The 15,403-nt window shown below is 45.7% G+C and overlaps 1 protein-coding gene across 2 annotated transcripts in view; it reads right to left on the reverse strand.

Moving 5' to 3' along the window:
• Positions 1–773: 773 nt before the first annotated feature.
• The window catches only part of RAPGEF5 (Rap guanine nucleotide exchange factor 5), a 221,861-nt gene continuing 207,231 nt past the window's right edge, over positions 774–15,403 (reverse strand). The window contains exons 24-26 of one of the 2 annotated variants that reach the window (XM_059171333.1): positions 13,370–13,434; positions 7,698–7,752; positions 774–4,825 (exon numbers count right to left, since the gene is read on the reverse strand). In XM_059171333.1, the coding sequence (XP_059027316.1) occupies positions 4,704–4,825; positions 7,698–7,752; positions 13,370–13,434 (242 nt within the window). In that variant the 3' untranslated portion in view covers positions 774–4,703. The remainder of the gene's footprint in view (positions 4,826–7,697; positions 7,753–13,369; positions 13,435–15,403) is intronic. The other variant, XM_059171334.1, reaches the window with a different exon arrangement.

Genomic DNA, 15,403 nt, shown 5'->3' on the forward strand with positions numbered 1-15,403 from the left:
AAGAAAGAAGTGTCCTGGGAGACTTGATTAGCTTAGGCTAAATTTTGCTGAGGTAACAAATCACCCCCAAACTTTAGTGGCTTCTAATGCCGATGTTTTATGTTTCTCTCAAATTACGCGTCCTTCACAGGCTGGAGACCCAGGCGGAGGGAGACACCTCTTCCTGGAACATGGTAGGTCTTACGATAGAAGGGACCTGGCAGGCAATGGTACCTGGTCAAGCTTTTAGTTTACCGGTGGCACAGGTTACTTTTCCCTATTTTTCACTGGACAAAGCAGGACATTTGGCCACTCCCGAATTCAACATGGCAAGATATGTATTCCTGTCGCAGGAAGGAACTACCACATGCCAAAGCTTGACACTGGTGAGCAGCAGGTGTGATCCTCCCCTAAGAAGGGGTGGAGATTTTGAACAAGGATATGGTCTAGTCTTCCCACTGCCCCAGAGCAAGTAATTACCCCTGTGCTTCACCACCCCATCCACAGCTTGGTGCGGGCCGGGCCTGGAGCTTCCCTTGGTATCTGGGTTGATGAGGAAAGGAGAAGTCCTGATCCCACTTGAGTGCGGTGACAAGGGTGACGGAATATGAGAATACCGATGTCATTTCCTACACAGGGTCTTAGGTCCCCCAATACGCTATGGCAGCCTGGGAACCTCTCCACCTACTTGTGGATCTTTCAGCGAGCAAGTGATTTCTGGGTCCCAAACAGTGAGGGTCAGGACACAGGCTATGGAACCCACAGACGTAGCAAGAAGCTATGAGGCGCGAACAGCATCTTTAACATAATCTTATATTTGGAAAAGCAGTTTTTAAAAAACACTTGAAAATACAAGATAGGGTAACAGTGACTTACATAAGTTTTCACCTTATATTGCTTGGGCCATTTTTTACATATAAATTATTGCTTACTAGCTTCGATAAATACACAGCACAGTCATATACACAGAAGCAGAAAGCATGATGTAAGGAGAAAGAAAATACTGTTAATGGCAATTCTGGTAATTCCACAGATGTTTCATATTCACCAGCTCTTATAATGGTGGAAAACTATGAAGTGTAGTCCCTGAGAAGTTAGGTAGACACCCTGATTGCGGGTTTGCTATCTTCTAATTGCTAACGCAAGCTGACGATGTCCCAGCAGTCCTAATTAACGGTACGTTAAAAGGCGAGAGTCCTTGCTTCAGGGCGTCAGTTTCATCCCAGTATTTAATAACCGTGTCATACGAATACAATAAATAGGCTATGCAAATAAATATTACTCTGCTAAAAAACATTTAGTATATACAGCTTTGCTTTATACAGTAGTACAATTTCATCTAACTTTTTGGCAATTTTTAAAAACTTTTCTTCCCCCTACAAGTTTTAAGCACGACGGCCCACTCACTGAGAAGCAGGCTGAAATTCTATGGACATCTCTTTGAAGCATTTAAAAGAAACTCCATATTAGACAACTGCAGTGGGCAGTTGAATGTTTCTGCCTAGTTTCTGAGAAGCGTGGATTAGCTGTGCCATTCCGGAATGTGAGGTCTGGGACCTGTGCTGATGTGACGGCCCTAACAAGACAGGGGGCTGGGATTGGGGCCGTGGGGAAGCTCAGCTCCAGGGGCCAGAAATCACCAACTCCCTCTTTCATTCAACCGTCTCTCTCCACTCAGAGGCTTGCGTACATGGTGCAACACCATCTGCCAATCGGAGGCCTGGCTTTTTGCTTTATTCCTCATCCTTGTGACTTCAATGTAAGCTCCACCCACCTTGCTTGCAAACAGGGGTCTAGGAAAATCCATTTATTCCAACTTCATTAATGATACTAACAGAAAGTGAATGTAGGTCATAGTATTTAGCACTAGAACCAGTTGGTACAGATTATAACAAAAAGTGAATTTAAAATGTGGTCGCCTGTGGAGCATCTGCAAATATGGATGGAGAAAAGTTTCCAAAAGGCTGCCATTTTGCCTGCAGGAACCTGTCCTGAGCTCACTTCCAAGCAGGGCTGCTTTGCTGGGCTGCTGATGAGTCCACGGGCCCGCAGGACCATCTGGAGGTTGTGCTCTAGCAGCAAGAACCTGCTGACAAGTGCTCACGGGCCACTTGCCAAGGAAGGTGGCAGATAACAGGTTTTCAGAGTGAATGGAGATCTTAGGCAACCACAAAATCTAAGACCTGGGAGGGAGTTTCAACATCTTCATCTGTGCTTCTAGCCAGAACAGAACCTATTACCAAGAGATGTGGGCAAATATTTGGAAAGGGAATACAGCCCACCCCTCTTCACAGGGGACCTTGCAGTCGGACAGCCTGGCTTAGGGAGGGCAAGCTTCACGCTGAGCTAAGTGTGGTTCCCATGGTTCCACCTTCAATTCTTGAGTTCCAGAACGAGGTCTTCACAGGGCTTTGGGAACTGCTGAGCTGCTGATGCTTGGGAACTGTCTGGAGACAGTTGTTCAATTTCAGAAAGATTTGAAAATTCTGACATCCAGAAGGCAGGGATGAGAAAGCAAATGTAAACCACACAAAACCCTCCCTTACGGCTGCGGCCGCCCTCACAATCGCGTGGCCACAGCTGGAGAGGGCTGGGGGCAAGATCCCCATTCCCCCCGGCCTGCGTCTGCCCATACCGGGGGGAATACTGACTGCACCACCGGAAGGTGTTCAAACGTGGTGCACGTGTGGATGCATGTGGCTGCGTTCGCATCGGAACTGGGATCTGAGTCGCAGAAGCTATGCTGAAACCATTCTCCACTGAAACCAGGTCCTCAAGAGGTAATGCTCTGGTGTTTGCATCGGAGATCTGATGTGAACAGAGGTAATGCTAAAATGTGCAGACGATGTCAAACCAGCCTGAGACGATTGGACTGGCCACATGATCCTCCTCCCTAGAGCAGAGAAAAGGTCTTCGTGCTGTCAGCCCACGCTACCTCCAGTAACTGCCAAGGGGAGAGCTCTCACCTTGCTCGGCCGTGAGAGGAGCCGGTCTTCCCTGGTTCGCTGGCTCTCATGTCCTCCAGGGTCTCAGTCCATTCATTGTCTTTGAGTGGCCCACTCCTGGAGGGTGCCTTTCTCTTACAATCCTGTTAGTTTTCAGGCCTCAGGTTTCCACGTGCAGGGACAGATGGCGTCTCTTTGCAAGTCCTCCCCTCAATTTTCTCCACACGGTTCCTTTCCATGACCTCTCAAGCTCATGTGATTCCCAAGCCCAGGAACCAGCGCCGCCGACAGGGTGTATCAGCCAGCCTCGGGCACCGCCGTCCTAAGGTGTGGACGGGACAGCGGGAAGCAGTTCTGTGCGGGCACCTGAGGGATGAACAGGAGGAACCCGGAGAATTCACTCGCGTGAAAAGGAGGGCCGAGGACCTCCTCCGGACAAGCATGTGGCTGGCAGCAGCGGATCTCACTCTTGTATCCCACACACTTCTGTTGTTCACGGGAAGCTCAAGGGTAATCCTCTAACCAGGTCTTCAGAATAACAAGAGGTTTTACTTACTAGCAGAGCCAAAATTGTAATAAAAATAGACTAAAAGGTTCTTAGACTTTTGGGGGTTAAAAAGACAAATTAGAGAAAGACTCCAGGCCTTGGCTGGGAGGTGGACTGCAGGACTTCTGAGTGTCCAACATCAATCAGACATCTGGGTATTTGGGGCTTCTTATTTGCTGTAAGATGGGCAGTCACTGGTCACCACCTTGCCCTTGTCTCGGGAGTGCTAAGTGTTTGCCACATCGATCCCACTTAACCTCCCTGTGCTGGCTGTTACCATTCTGTACTGGGGCAGAGGAGCCTGCTGGAGGCCAGCAAAACCCCAGGACATCATCAGGCACAAGAAGGCAGACCTCTGGGACTCTGTTACCTCTCTGAATTATTACCAAGTGCCTATCCTTTATCAGGCACTGTGTGCTTTTCAAAAATCACGCTGTTTCCAATAATAAATGTGAATCTTCTTGCATATGTGAAGAAAATCCCCAGAAATTAAACAGCGAGTCTATTTCTTACAAATGATTACTATTTTTCCTTATTGGCAAAGCAATGCAGCCCATAGCTGCAAATCAATTGGGCAGAAATGCATTTCCCCTGCAAGCGTGCATGGATAAGTGATTGTGGATACAAAGAAATGCATGCCTTGGTATTTCCATTTTGGAGATCAGAGCACGGATGCCAGCTGGTCCTAACTTCCTAGACAGTGGCTTTTGGTGATATCAAGGTTTGTACTGACATCGGCCACTCCTTTTCCCTGGAAATTAAGAGATGCCATCACTGTCTTTATGTGTTCAAATGAGCTGCTTTTTGGACAGCCTATAAACAGTAATCTACCACCAGGCGAAGTAAAACTCTTGTCTCACGCACACTCATACTGACGTATTTGATCACTGGGACAAGACATGCTCTCGTCTTGACACCGGCACATCTCAAGATCAAAATTGGGTTGGATCAACAATGCAGTCGTAAGAAGCCAGACTTCTCCACTTCAAGCATGCTTCTGACTCTTTTTCTGCCTTCTTGTTCTGACAGCAGCTTGGAGAGGCCTCTCCCCATCTCGGGTGGCTGACATCACTTCCTGAACACGCTTGGCTTGGCCCTCCTGTGTGTGTCTTATGCTGATAAAACTCAGCAACTTCTTTTCTCACAGGAAAGCAACGTGCTCAGCACTGACATGCCCAGAGCTCAAAGTGCTACAGTTATGGGGGAGGCCAGCTGAGGGGAGAGGGGGCAGCTCACACCCGGGGCTCGATCCGGTGGGACAGCTCAAACAGGGCCTGCTGGCTGTCGATGACATATAGGTGATTAACGTAGGATTTTAACTCTTGGTGCTCCTTTGGAGACATGTCACCTCCTGCTTTTTGGAAGGGGGAAAAAAAAAAAAAGTCAATCTCCTGAGAGCAGAAACACTATCTCTAAATACCAGTAAAACCTCAGGCTGAGGCTGAGGGCACATGGACCAGGTAGCCTCTAAGTCACACACCAGAAGGGAGATCCTGATCTTCACAGCGCACATGCTTCTCCAGCCCAGGCTCGGGCCTCAGCTCAGGCCATTAGACTGGCAAGCTATTCTTTTCACTAACATTCATAGAGCACTTATTACCTCACATTATCTAGTATTTAGCAATTGCGTCAGTAGCCCCCCTACTGACACACAGCCAGTATGTGACAGAGCACGACTGGTGCCCAGGCCACGTGGCTCCAGAGTCCACATTCCTGGTCCCACGTCACGGTAACTGCCTGTCTCAACGGCTATCCCAGGCTCTTTGAGCTCAGTCTGGAATCGTCAGAAGTTACTGCTCATCTGCTCAGCACACGGACACAACAGTTTGCTTGTGTTTAGATGTTGTATAATTCTTTGGCATCCTTACTTTTTGAAAGAATTAAAAAAAAAAAAAAGGAAATATTTGAATGAAAAGGTATCACAGAACTGAACTTAAGGGGGTTTTCTCCTCCCAAACCCAGGGCCGTTAAAAGCCTGAAGGGCCGTGAGAATCTCTGGCGCCCTGTGAGCTTGCAGGCACACGCCATGCTGGTGACAGCTCTGATAAGGGGCCTGAGACAAAGCAGCCCGGACAACGGGGCAAGTCCACTTCCCAGAGTCAAAACCAAACACAATCCAGAAAAAAATCTCCCCAAACCTCAAGGCACTGGGGTCTGATTAAACCGCTTGAGAGAGACAATGTCCCTGAGAGACAGTGACATCATGTCCTCCAGCCTCATGGGGTTTCAGATGGGAGCAGCAGCATTGGGCCTGAGGAGAAGGGGTGTGCAGGGGGCTAAGAATTTTAGAGCAGCAGTTTTTTTCTCTGGGTGAGATCCATTTTTTTCCTCCTCTGTGACACCCGTGTTTTAGAAGGCTTGTAAGTCATGGGTAGCTTGTCATTCCTTAAGGCTTAATGGCAAACAAGGCTTCCCGGTTTCAAAGAGTTGAAGTATCAGGAGTTAACGTTTTTATCATTCCACCTGTTTGGAAGTGACCCAAAAGTGGTATAATTCTAGAACACCTTCTCTGGGAGACACTGAAGAGACTGCTTTTGGTTTAGTAAATACTGGTTTAGAAAACAGAGTAGTACAAAATAATTTTGTTATTACTTTTTTGACCTGAAGATGGCAGAACGAATGGTTCCAACCATGACCAGTGACACCTGCACAGCACTCTAATTTTTAAGTGACTTGGTTCATGTTATCATTTTATCCCCAGTGCTGACATGGGTTTACTATGACAATATAAACTGTCACACTTAACCCCACTCAGTCGCCAACCCAATTTTTAAAGATATATAAGTAGAGAACACAGAGTTATGCTTCACGTTATGCACACCTACTCCCTGGCGACGGGAGGTTCAAGACAGGGAGGAGGCCCCCAAGCCGTACGGCCTTCCTGCCCACACTTGGAGAGTCTCTTGGTCAGGGAGACAGATGTCTCAGAATGAGCTGAGTACCCATCAATACTTGGGAGGCCGAGGAGGAGGAAACAAATAGGAACCAACGCTCAGCAACATTATGCTTGTCCATTTGAATGAATCCCCAGGACGCTGTTATCACTGTTTCTATGGTAAGTGCCTCCACGGTGTGCTTTCTGCAGAATTACTTATGCACCTATCAGGTGGCAGTAACGGATGGAAGTATTTTAAAAACTTTGGTCCTGTATTTGTAGCTCTCCCTTTCAAGCAGAAACTTCGTAATTTAAACTGAATTTCCATTGCTTTGTTGGGAGACAATACTGCCAGCCAAGACCAGCTGGGACCAAAAACAAAAAAAATTATTAAAAATATGCACTTATCCTTAGGAAATAGGACTTTGATCTTTCTGCTTCCTATTTTGTGTCCTTCTGTATTGTTGAGAAAATTATAATGAGGATGTTTTACTTAAAGCTTTATTTAGTGGCCAGCTTTGATTTCTAATTATTGAATTAAACTTTGTAATTTTTTTTTCATTGCTCTTATCTATGGAATCTGCACAAGGCAAAGAAAAGAGGATGGATCAGGAAATCCGGAGGGCTCCGTCTGACTAATGGCTGAATGGGTTAACTCTCCGAGGCTCTGCTTTCTGCTCTGCCTGAGTGACCTCCGTGCACCAATCACCAATACCGGGGTCAGGATGCCAGTGCCCATGTGAACGCTCCTTGAACTCAACAAAGTTATTTCCTTCCTTCCTGCAGTGTTTTAATGCTATTTAAACATAGTGTAAATTATGCTCGAGGTTTAAAAAGGACTACATATTCCTACATATGTTCATCTCAGTGGGGGAGTCCATAGAAGTGCTCAGAAAAATACATTTTCAGTGAAAGGCAACTCCAGTCAGGAAGTTTTTGTTGGAGAGGAGTAAAAATTCTGGAAGGCTGCTTTAGTCGCTTTTGGAAACTGTGTTCCTGTTCCAGGAAGGCTCCAAGCAAGGAGGTTAGGGACAGGATCACCCCTGATAAACCCACTGGTAATTCGGAGCCACGAGACAAGCAAACAGACTTTCTGGGTCAGGGGTGCAGTGGGGAGTCTCTGATTGTCTAAAGTCACTCTGTACAGGGAGACCTACTGCCGAGAAAGGGTAAAAAGCTGCCATAACTTGTCTTCCTCTGCATCCCTAACAGGCAATGATGAAATGAAAAGAGAATACGGCATCTGCATATTACCCTTTATAATCGGTTTCAGTACATTCCCACTGAACACTTGGGATTGGCTCGTGGTCTCTCCTAAGCTTACATTCTGTGCCGGACTGCCAGTACTCACCAAACTGATTCGTCCTGCAGTGTCTCAGGGTTCGGACGGTGTCGGCAATCATGTGCTGCAAGGGAGAGCAGAAACCCATCAATGGGAGAGTTATTTAGGGTGCTGCTGGGGTAGCGGTGTCTCCCGGGATGGTAGGATTTTATAGCCTTGGGTAAAATGGAGGGGATGTATTTGGAACTGGACTGTAACTGAGAACACTGAGCTTGGCTTATGAGATATTCGATCTTCTTCTGCAGAAACAGTGCTTCCAGCTCGGGCTGCACAGAGTCTAACCGAGCCCAGGGTTTCCACATGCCATGGACTAGGACAGCCCTTTGCTTACACAGTGTTGGCAAATCCAGCACCCCCAGCCCCGTCTGCCTGTCTGAATCTGCACAGGCTTTTCACTTCTGGGGATGTTTTGGTTGCTCTCCGTGAAGCCTGTCTGAGATTCCCCTTCTGAGTCTGGGAGGCTCCTTCGGACAGTACAGATCGGCCTGTGTGGTCTTCACTGCTCGGGATCTCTGCACCTCCTCTAGGCCAGGTGCCACTAGAGGGCTCTGCGTGCCCAGCACCTGTTGTATGTCACACAGGGATTCACTCAGACCTGCTGAATGCAGGTAGGAATGTGGGTGGCATCAAAGACTCAGTATCACAAATCAAGACAGGAAAAGAGTCACAAAAGTTGAACATTTTCTAAAACCCCAGAATCATTACACAGACCATTTTCTGTTTATGATTTACATTCCCTCCAACAGTCTTCAGGATTTTGCTTTAATTCTTTCTCTGAAGTTCTAGCTGATCTGATCAGTTCATGGCTGCCTTTGACCAGCTCCCACCAGCTCATCCTCAGGTACCTCCAACAGTCTTCTAGTTCTCTTGTTTTTAGTGTTCCACCATGAAGGAGAGAGACAGCATTTAGGACACCATTCTGCACTACTGTTCCTCCCCTCCGGTTGCTAGAATCATCTCCGAACACTGTTGCTATCATGTTCTAGTCCTCTGGAGAATCCACAGTGACTTTCTCATTTGGTTCATCTCAAAATCCAAACATCAGGGGTGCCTGGGTAGTTCAGTGGGTTAAGCCTCTGCCTTCAACTCAGGTCATGGTCTTAAGGTCCTGGGATAGAGCCCCAGATTGGGCTCTCTGCTCAGTGCGGGGGCCTGCTTCCCCCTCTCCCTCTGCCTGCCTCTCTGCCTACTTGTGATCTCTTTCTTCGTCAAACAAATAAATAAAATCTTTTAAAAAATCCAAATATCATCCTATTATTCGAAAGTCAACATTATCCATTATCTGGTCCTCCAAACCTCCCTAAACATGTCATCATCTTTCTTGTCCTGCGTGTACATACCAAGCAAAGGTTCATCCATTTACAGCAAGCCCTTAATGAATGATTGCTAAAAGAATAATATGAGTACAAAACTTTTTTTTTTAATTTAATATCCCTTAGAACTGTAGAAACTTTATTTGAACATGACCTACTTATTAAATTGTTCTCCACTGTATTTCTAATTTATTTCTACTCAATAGTGAAAAATCAAATAGGGCAGTGATTAGAACAGTAACTCAGTCTGCCTTTGTAAAGGAAATGAGACGTGACTCATGTCTGTGAATGTACTGTTAATGTTTCCTTCCCCAGATGTGACCGCTCTTCCCAGGGCAGGTCTCTTGTTCTAAGCTATGGTGTCACACTGCTTTCTATCGTATGCCACTCATGTGGCTCTCGGGAGCCCTGGGCAGGCGCAAGGCTGAGGACTGGATGCCACAGGGAACCCTGGGTCCTGGGCCTCATCTTTGGCTTTCCCGATGCAGGAAGGAAGAGGAGGAGGAATATCTGGTAAAGGATGATACTCTATACATGGAAAAGAGAAAGTGTCTGTTTCTTGGTTATTTAATAGTTCAGGGGTGAAGTGGTTAGAGCTGCTGAGACAGCAGAGGGCACGGCGGACAGCTCATTAGACCCAGTGTGCACATCGGGGCCCTCGTGTCGTTGGCCGTCATGTGCTGGCCTGTGTCAGCCAGATAAAGAAAATGCACTGAATTATTTGCTAGCTGGCATAGGCTAATATCCACCATGAGGAATTGGCTTCTTACCAGTTAATTCAGTTAGGTTCTATTGGTTCATTATTGTGAAAGATGATCCTGCTGTAGCTTAAGCGAAATGCTGTTCCTTGCTAAGAAACATTCCTTCGAAAATATTGACTCCATTAGGAAATTCAGTTTCCTTCTCCAGCATCCAAGTAGGAGACAGGGCTGTGTTTAATGTAAAATAGATTTCTGTCCTTTGAAAAAATGTGAATGCACCCTGTCTTCTCTGTGAGAGGAAGGGGGTCAGCCCGAGGTGGGCTGCATCATTAAATGCCATCTACTTTGAGGACCAGGAACTCCCCAATATTACAAAATCTGCTCTCTTTAGCAATGATGTGCTAGCAAGCACCTAATGGATGCACAGGGGTGCTAGGGCCCTGCTCTTGGTATGTATACCTGTGTTTCTTTCTTTCTTTCTTTTTTTGGTGGACGACAAAGCAAAATTTATTGAGCAGTAGTTCAACGCTCCTGAAGAGGGAGGGGACCCGAGAGGACAGCCTTATAGCTGCATTGATTTTCTAGCTGTCTTTTTTTCATAAAGTTCTCTTCAGGAATTTTAAATTTAAAAGAGAGGGGTGCCTGGGTGGCTCAGTTGGCTAAGCATCTGCCTTAGGCTCAGGTCATGATTCCAGGGTCCTGGGTTCGAGCCCCGCACTGGGGCTTCTCCTTGTGTCATTCCCCCTGCTTATGCTCTCTCTGTCAAGTAAATAAATAAAATTAAAAAAAAAAAATTCAAAGGAGAATATGATTATTTATATATGCCATGTTATTTCCTTAAACCATCTTAAAGAATTAAGATGGAGGGGTTCTCTGCTCAGTGGGGGGGCCTGTTTCCCCCTCTCCCTCTGCCTGCCTCTCTGCCTACTTGTGATCTCTACTACTGATTCTAACAGATTCTACTGATTCTACTACTACTGATAGCTACTGATTTTAACAGAAGGACTATCTATTAGACTTTGTTTTGTTCCCTTTGGTCAGTCTGAAGTCTTTTTTTGTTTTGTTTTAAAGATTTTATTTATTTATTCGACAGAGGAAGAGACAGTGAGAGAGGGAACACAGGCAAGAAGAGTGGAAGAGGTGAACAGGCTTCCCGGTGAGCAGAGAGCCCAATGTGGGGCTCCATTCAGGAACCTGGGATCATGACTCGAGGGAAAGACAGATGCTTATCCAACTGAGCCATCCAGGTGCCCCAGATTTTACTTTTATTTTTCCCTGTGGTCACTCTGAAGCGTTGACACATCTGAAAGCAAGACCCTAGGCGACATGAGCTACATTAGGCGGCTTCCACTGGCATGTTGGAGAAAGCATGGGAAACCAGAGATGCTGGTCAGAGGGAGAGAGAGGGCTGCAGGGATCTTTCCGCTGCTCTCTCCCATCTGGGCTTTTATCGAATTGTTCTCACACTTTGCTGTGAGCTTAACCAAACCACCAGTTCACTTTGGGGAGAAGGTCCACCGCCAGCCTGCCCTCAACAATCAACAAGAGTCAGCTTATGAAGAGTGCGACTGCTCTCTCGCACTCCCTCTGAATCAGAGGGAAACTCACTAGACCTTTATAGGGGATTCCACTCAGTGTGAAACACCCATCCCACATCTTCACACATGCTCTCCAATGTTTGTTGGGCATTCTTAACCAGATGTGCAGGCCAGAGTTTGAAGGAGATACTGATTGAAAGCGTCATTTGCTTGAAATCATTTCATTAATATCACACACTGGGGATGAACCTACACAGAGTCTAGAATGTCAGTACCTATAGCCTTTGGTTGCAAAGAGGTGCCCCATGGTCTTTAGAACATAACAGAACACTGATGTAGCAGAAATCTCAAAGAGTAAGTATCAAAAAACCCCACTTTGAATATACATTTCTGGCTGTACTGGTTTGACTGTAGAGTCTTCTAACTGAGCTCTGATTCCAAAGCAATTGCACTTAAAATGTTACAAACCCATCCACTTTAATTTTTATTAATTAATTAATTTATTTAGATTTTACTTATTTGACAGAAAGAGTGATCACAAGCGGGGGGAGCACTAGAGGGAGAGGGAGAAGCAGTTTTCCCTGCTGAGCAGGGAGCCCAATATGGGGCTTGATCCCAAGACCCTGGGATCATGACCCCAGCCAAAGAAAGACATGTAACCAAATGAGCCACCCAGGTGCTCCTAAACACATCCACTTTAAAAATAACTGGGCACAGAGGCACCTAGGTTGGGGAGTCGGTTAAGTATCCAGCTCTTGGTTTTGGCTCAGGTGGTGATCTCAGGATTGTGAGACTGAGTCCCATACAGGGCTCTGTGCTCAACACAGAGACTGCTTTAGATTTTCCCTCTGCCTCTCCTGCTCACGCTCTCTCTCAAATAAATAAACAAATCTTAAAAAAAAAAAAAAAAAAGGCACAAACCTATCATCCTCCAGTGATTAAAATGGAGCTATGACAAGATATCCCAAGATGTCTACCTCCCAGATTCTAGTATTGTGGATTTTCAAGTTGCACTGCGGTTCTCTGCTGCCTCACCCGCTGTGCAATGAGTTAAGCTGACCATAAGAGCAGGGCACTTACAAGGCAAAGGTCAGACTCAAACCCCGCCTGGACTCATCAGTGTGTACTGCTCTTTGGTCATGGTCTACAGCCCCTGTCTCCCTCAACCTGCTGTCACAGGCCTGACCTTGTCTCATAGGGAACCGGAGGTCAGTTCCTGAAAAAGTTCACACAAACCCATTATCATTGCTGAAAAGGTCACTCAAAGGTCAGGATCTCCAGACAGGGATCACTGGTATCATCTCTAACTATGAAGGACAGTCTCATCTGTGTCACTAAGGTTGATTTACCAGACAGACTCATTCTGGGGTCAACTGGGCCTCTTTGGAGCACTCCCATTTGATTTATCTGGCTCAGTTCTAGCAGGCCACCCCTCCTTGGCCCCAGGCCATTCAGAAAGGTGAGGAGGAGCCTACCATATGAGAAAGAAACCTGGGAAGGTCCTAGAAATAATTCAGCAAGAGGCCTTCTGGTAACTTGCAGGAAGGGACTAACTAGGAACCTTTCACTGGTGAACAGGGAGGGCCCTATGCCAGCGCTGCAGCCTCCACAGTTGTGCACCGTTCAAGGGCTGGCAGAGACATGCAACCTGCCCTCACACTCACACGCTCCCAATTCCACCTTCATATCCGAGTGGGGAGCACTGGAGACAAACACACCTCCCCAGAAGCTTCCTCCTGAGCCTCGGGAGCCGTGTACACCGGACACGGAGCGATGCCTTTCAGGCAGTCAGGCTTAGCCTCCTGCATGCAAAATTCCTCTTGACAGAACCTTACGGTTTTACTTCTGGTTCAGTAACACACCTTCCACCTCTGACAGAAACGTAATGAAGTCCCATTTTCAAGCCCAAGAAGCAGGTTTTCGTATACTTTGCGAGTCTTGTGAGCACCCCCATTTTTAACTGGAATACATTTTCGTGACAATGCATAACATGCAGCAAACGAGCTCCTGCAAACCACCATGATTTCAAAGGAGAAAAGTACTTAAATCATTTGTTTCTTGGAGCAAGAAACAAAAGCATACACTTTCCTTACAGAAGGGAAAGGGGAGAAATAATGAAATTTACATACCAGTTTTTCAAAATTGACAAGATTATCCAAAAATGTTTTATTTCCTTCATGAATAAATGTTACATCTGAAAATTAAAAACAAGATATATGTGCTGTTAGGAATGAGTCAGGGCTAAGGAGGTCTAGATGCAATACAACTTATTAATTTTTCTTAAACATTGTGCACTATTCCATAAATTTGATGAGGCAACCTGGAATTGAATCTATATGGTATTCGATATGAAAAGGCATAATTTGTGTTTGTGAGTGTGGGAAGAGAACATAAACGAACATATGCAATGATATATTATGTACACAGTGAAGAGCCTGACCTCAACTTAACTAGTATAACTTAACCAGCCCACTAATTTTTAGGCCAGAACATTGAGCAGGAAAGAACTACATAGCCAGAAACAGAAGAGTTTTAATATCTTTGTGTTTGCTTTTTAACAATTCCTGGCCAAGTGTATGGGGCCTGTTTTACCTAAAATGTTAGTGGATCCAGATGCAGATGTTTCAATTTAGATTTTTGGTTCCAAAAACCAGTGCCCAATTGTGTATCAGAAAGGGATAAGCCAGAAAATGTCAGAGTTTCTGGCCCTCCTTGATGGGTGCAAAAAAGCATCACTGACAAAAAGAACACAAGGAAAGTAGGATGAAAGTACATTTTCAGAGGCAGGGGAAGTTACACTTGGTTTGAGCCTCACTGCATTTAAAGTGATAGAAGATACTCAAGCAAAAATCTCCTTTGGATGCAAAAACAAACAAACAAACAAACAAAAACCAAAAACCAAAAATCAGAACTGAAAAACCCAGGAGTCCCTCTTCAAGAGAAAGGGATTTGGGAATCATTTAAAATAAAGATAGCAGCTGAAGCTCAATGAGCAGTGACTCATAAAAACTCACATCAGAGGGTCCATGACTGAGCACTAAGGGAATCCTCTAAAACAGGAATCAAAATAAGAAATATATTACGGTTTAAAAAGCCTGCAAATAATCATGTTAGATCACAAATGTGGAGGGCAGAGATGCCTTGGTGGCTCAGTCAGTGGGGCGTTTGTTTTCAGCCCCGATCATGATCCCGCGGTCCTGGGATTGAGCCCCACGTTGGGTTCCCTGCTCAGCGGGGAGCCTGTTTCCCCTCTCCCTCTGCCTGTGGCTTCCCCCTGCTTGTGTGCTCTCTCTCTCTCTCTGTCAAATAAATAAAAATCTTAGAAAAAAGAATTAAAAACAAAAAGCAAAAGTGGAGGGCAAACCAAATGAAAACTACCATGTTAAAGTAAGCTGACATTGGGACGCTTGGGTGGCTCAGTGGGTTAAGCAGCTGCCTTCGACTCAGGTCATGATCCCAGGGTCCTGGGATCGAGCCCCACATCGGGCTCTCTGCTCAGCAGGGAGCCTGCTTCCCTCTCTCTCTCTGCCTGCCTCTCCATCTACTTGTGATTTCTCTCTGTCAAATAAATAAATAAAATCTTTAAAAAAATAAAAATAAAGTAAGCTGACATAAAAGAGGGAAAAGAACAGCCTTAGATTCCTATAAATAGAAAGAGAAAGCATTTGCATCTAATCAAGACTTTCATTCTGGGGGTCCCTGAGGGGCAATTATGAGCTAGGTGCTCTGGAAACCTGCCTAGGATGCATTTGGCTGCTGAGCTTTGATGGCCCACGAGGGGGCGACACGAGTTACATAGTTACAGGATACCCTGATAAAAATCTTTCCTCAAGCCATCCCTTACATACAGCTTCCAGTACTGACTGCAAAGATTTCCTAGGATTTTCCCCCTTCTTTTAAAACGATGTTCTAACAGGAAAACGATTCACAATTATACGGTCATCTGACAAACTCTCTGGTTATTTTATTATCTTTCAAGACTTTGCTTTCAAAAAAAGAACTACAAGCTTTCATTCTATGTCACAATATTTAGAAGACAGTAGTCCTGGGTCACCTGGCTGACTCAGTCAGAAGGGCATGCAACTCTTGACCTCAGCGTTTTACATTTGAGCCCCACATTGCGTGTAAAGATTACTTAAAAAATAAAAAGATCGTGGGGTGCC

Source organism: Mustela lutreola, chromosome 4, assembly GCF_030435805.1.
Source record: "Mustela lutreola isolate mMusLut2 chromosome 4, mMusLut2.pri, whole genome shotgun sequence".
In the NCBI taxonomy this organism is placed as follows: domain Eukaryota; kingdom Metazoa; phylum Chordata; class Mammalia; order Carnivora; family Mustelidae; genus Mustela; species Mustela lutreola.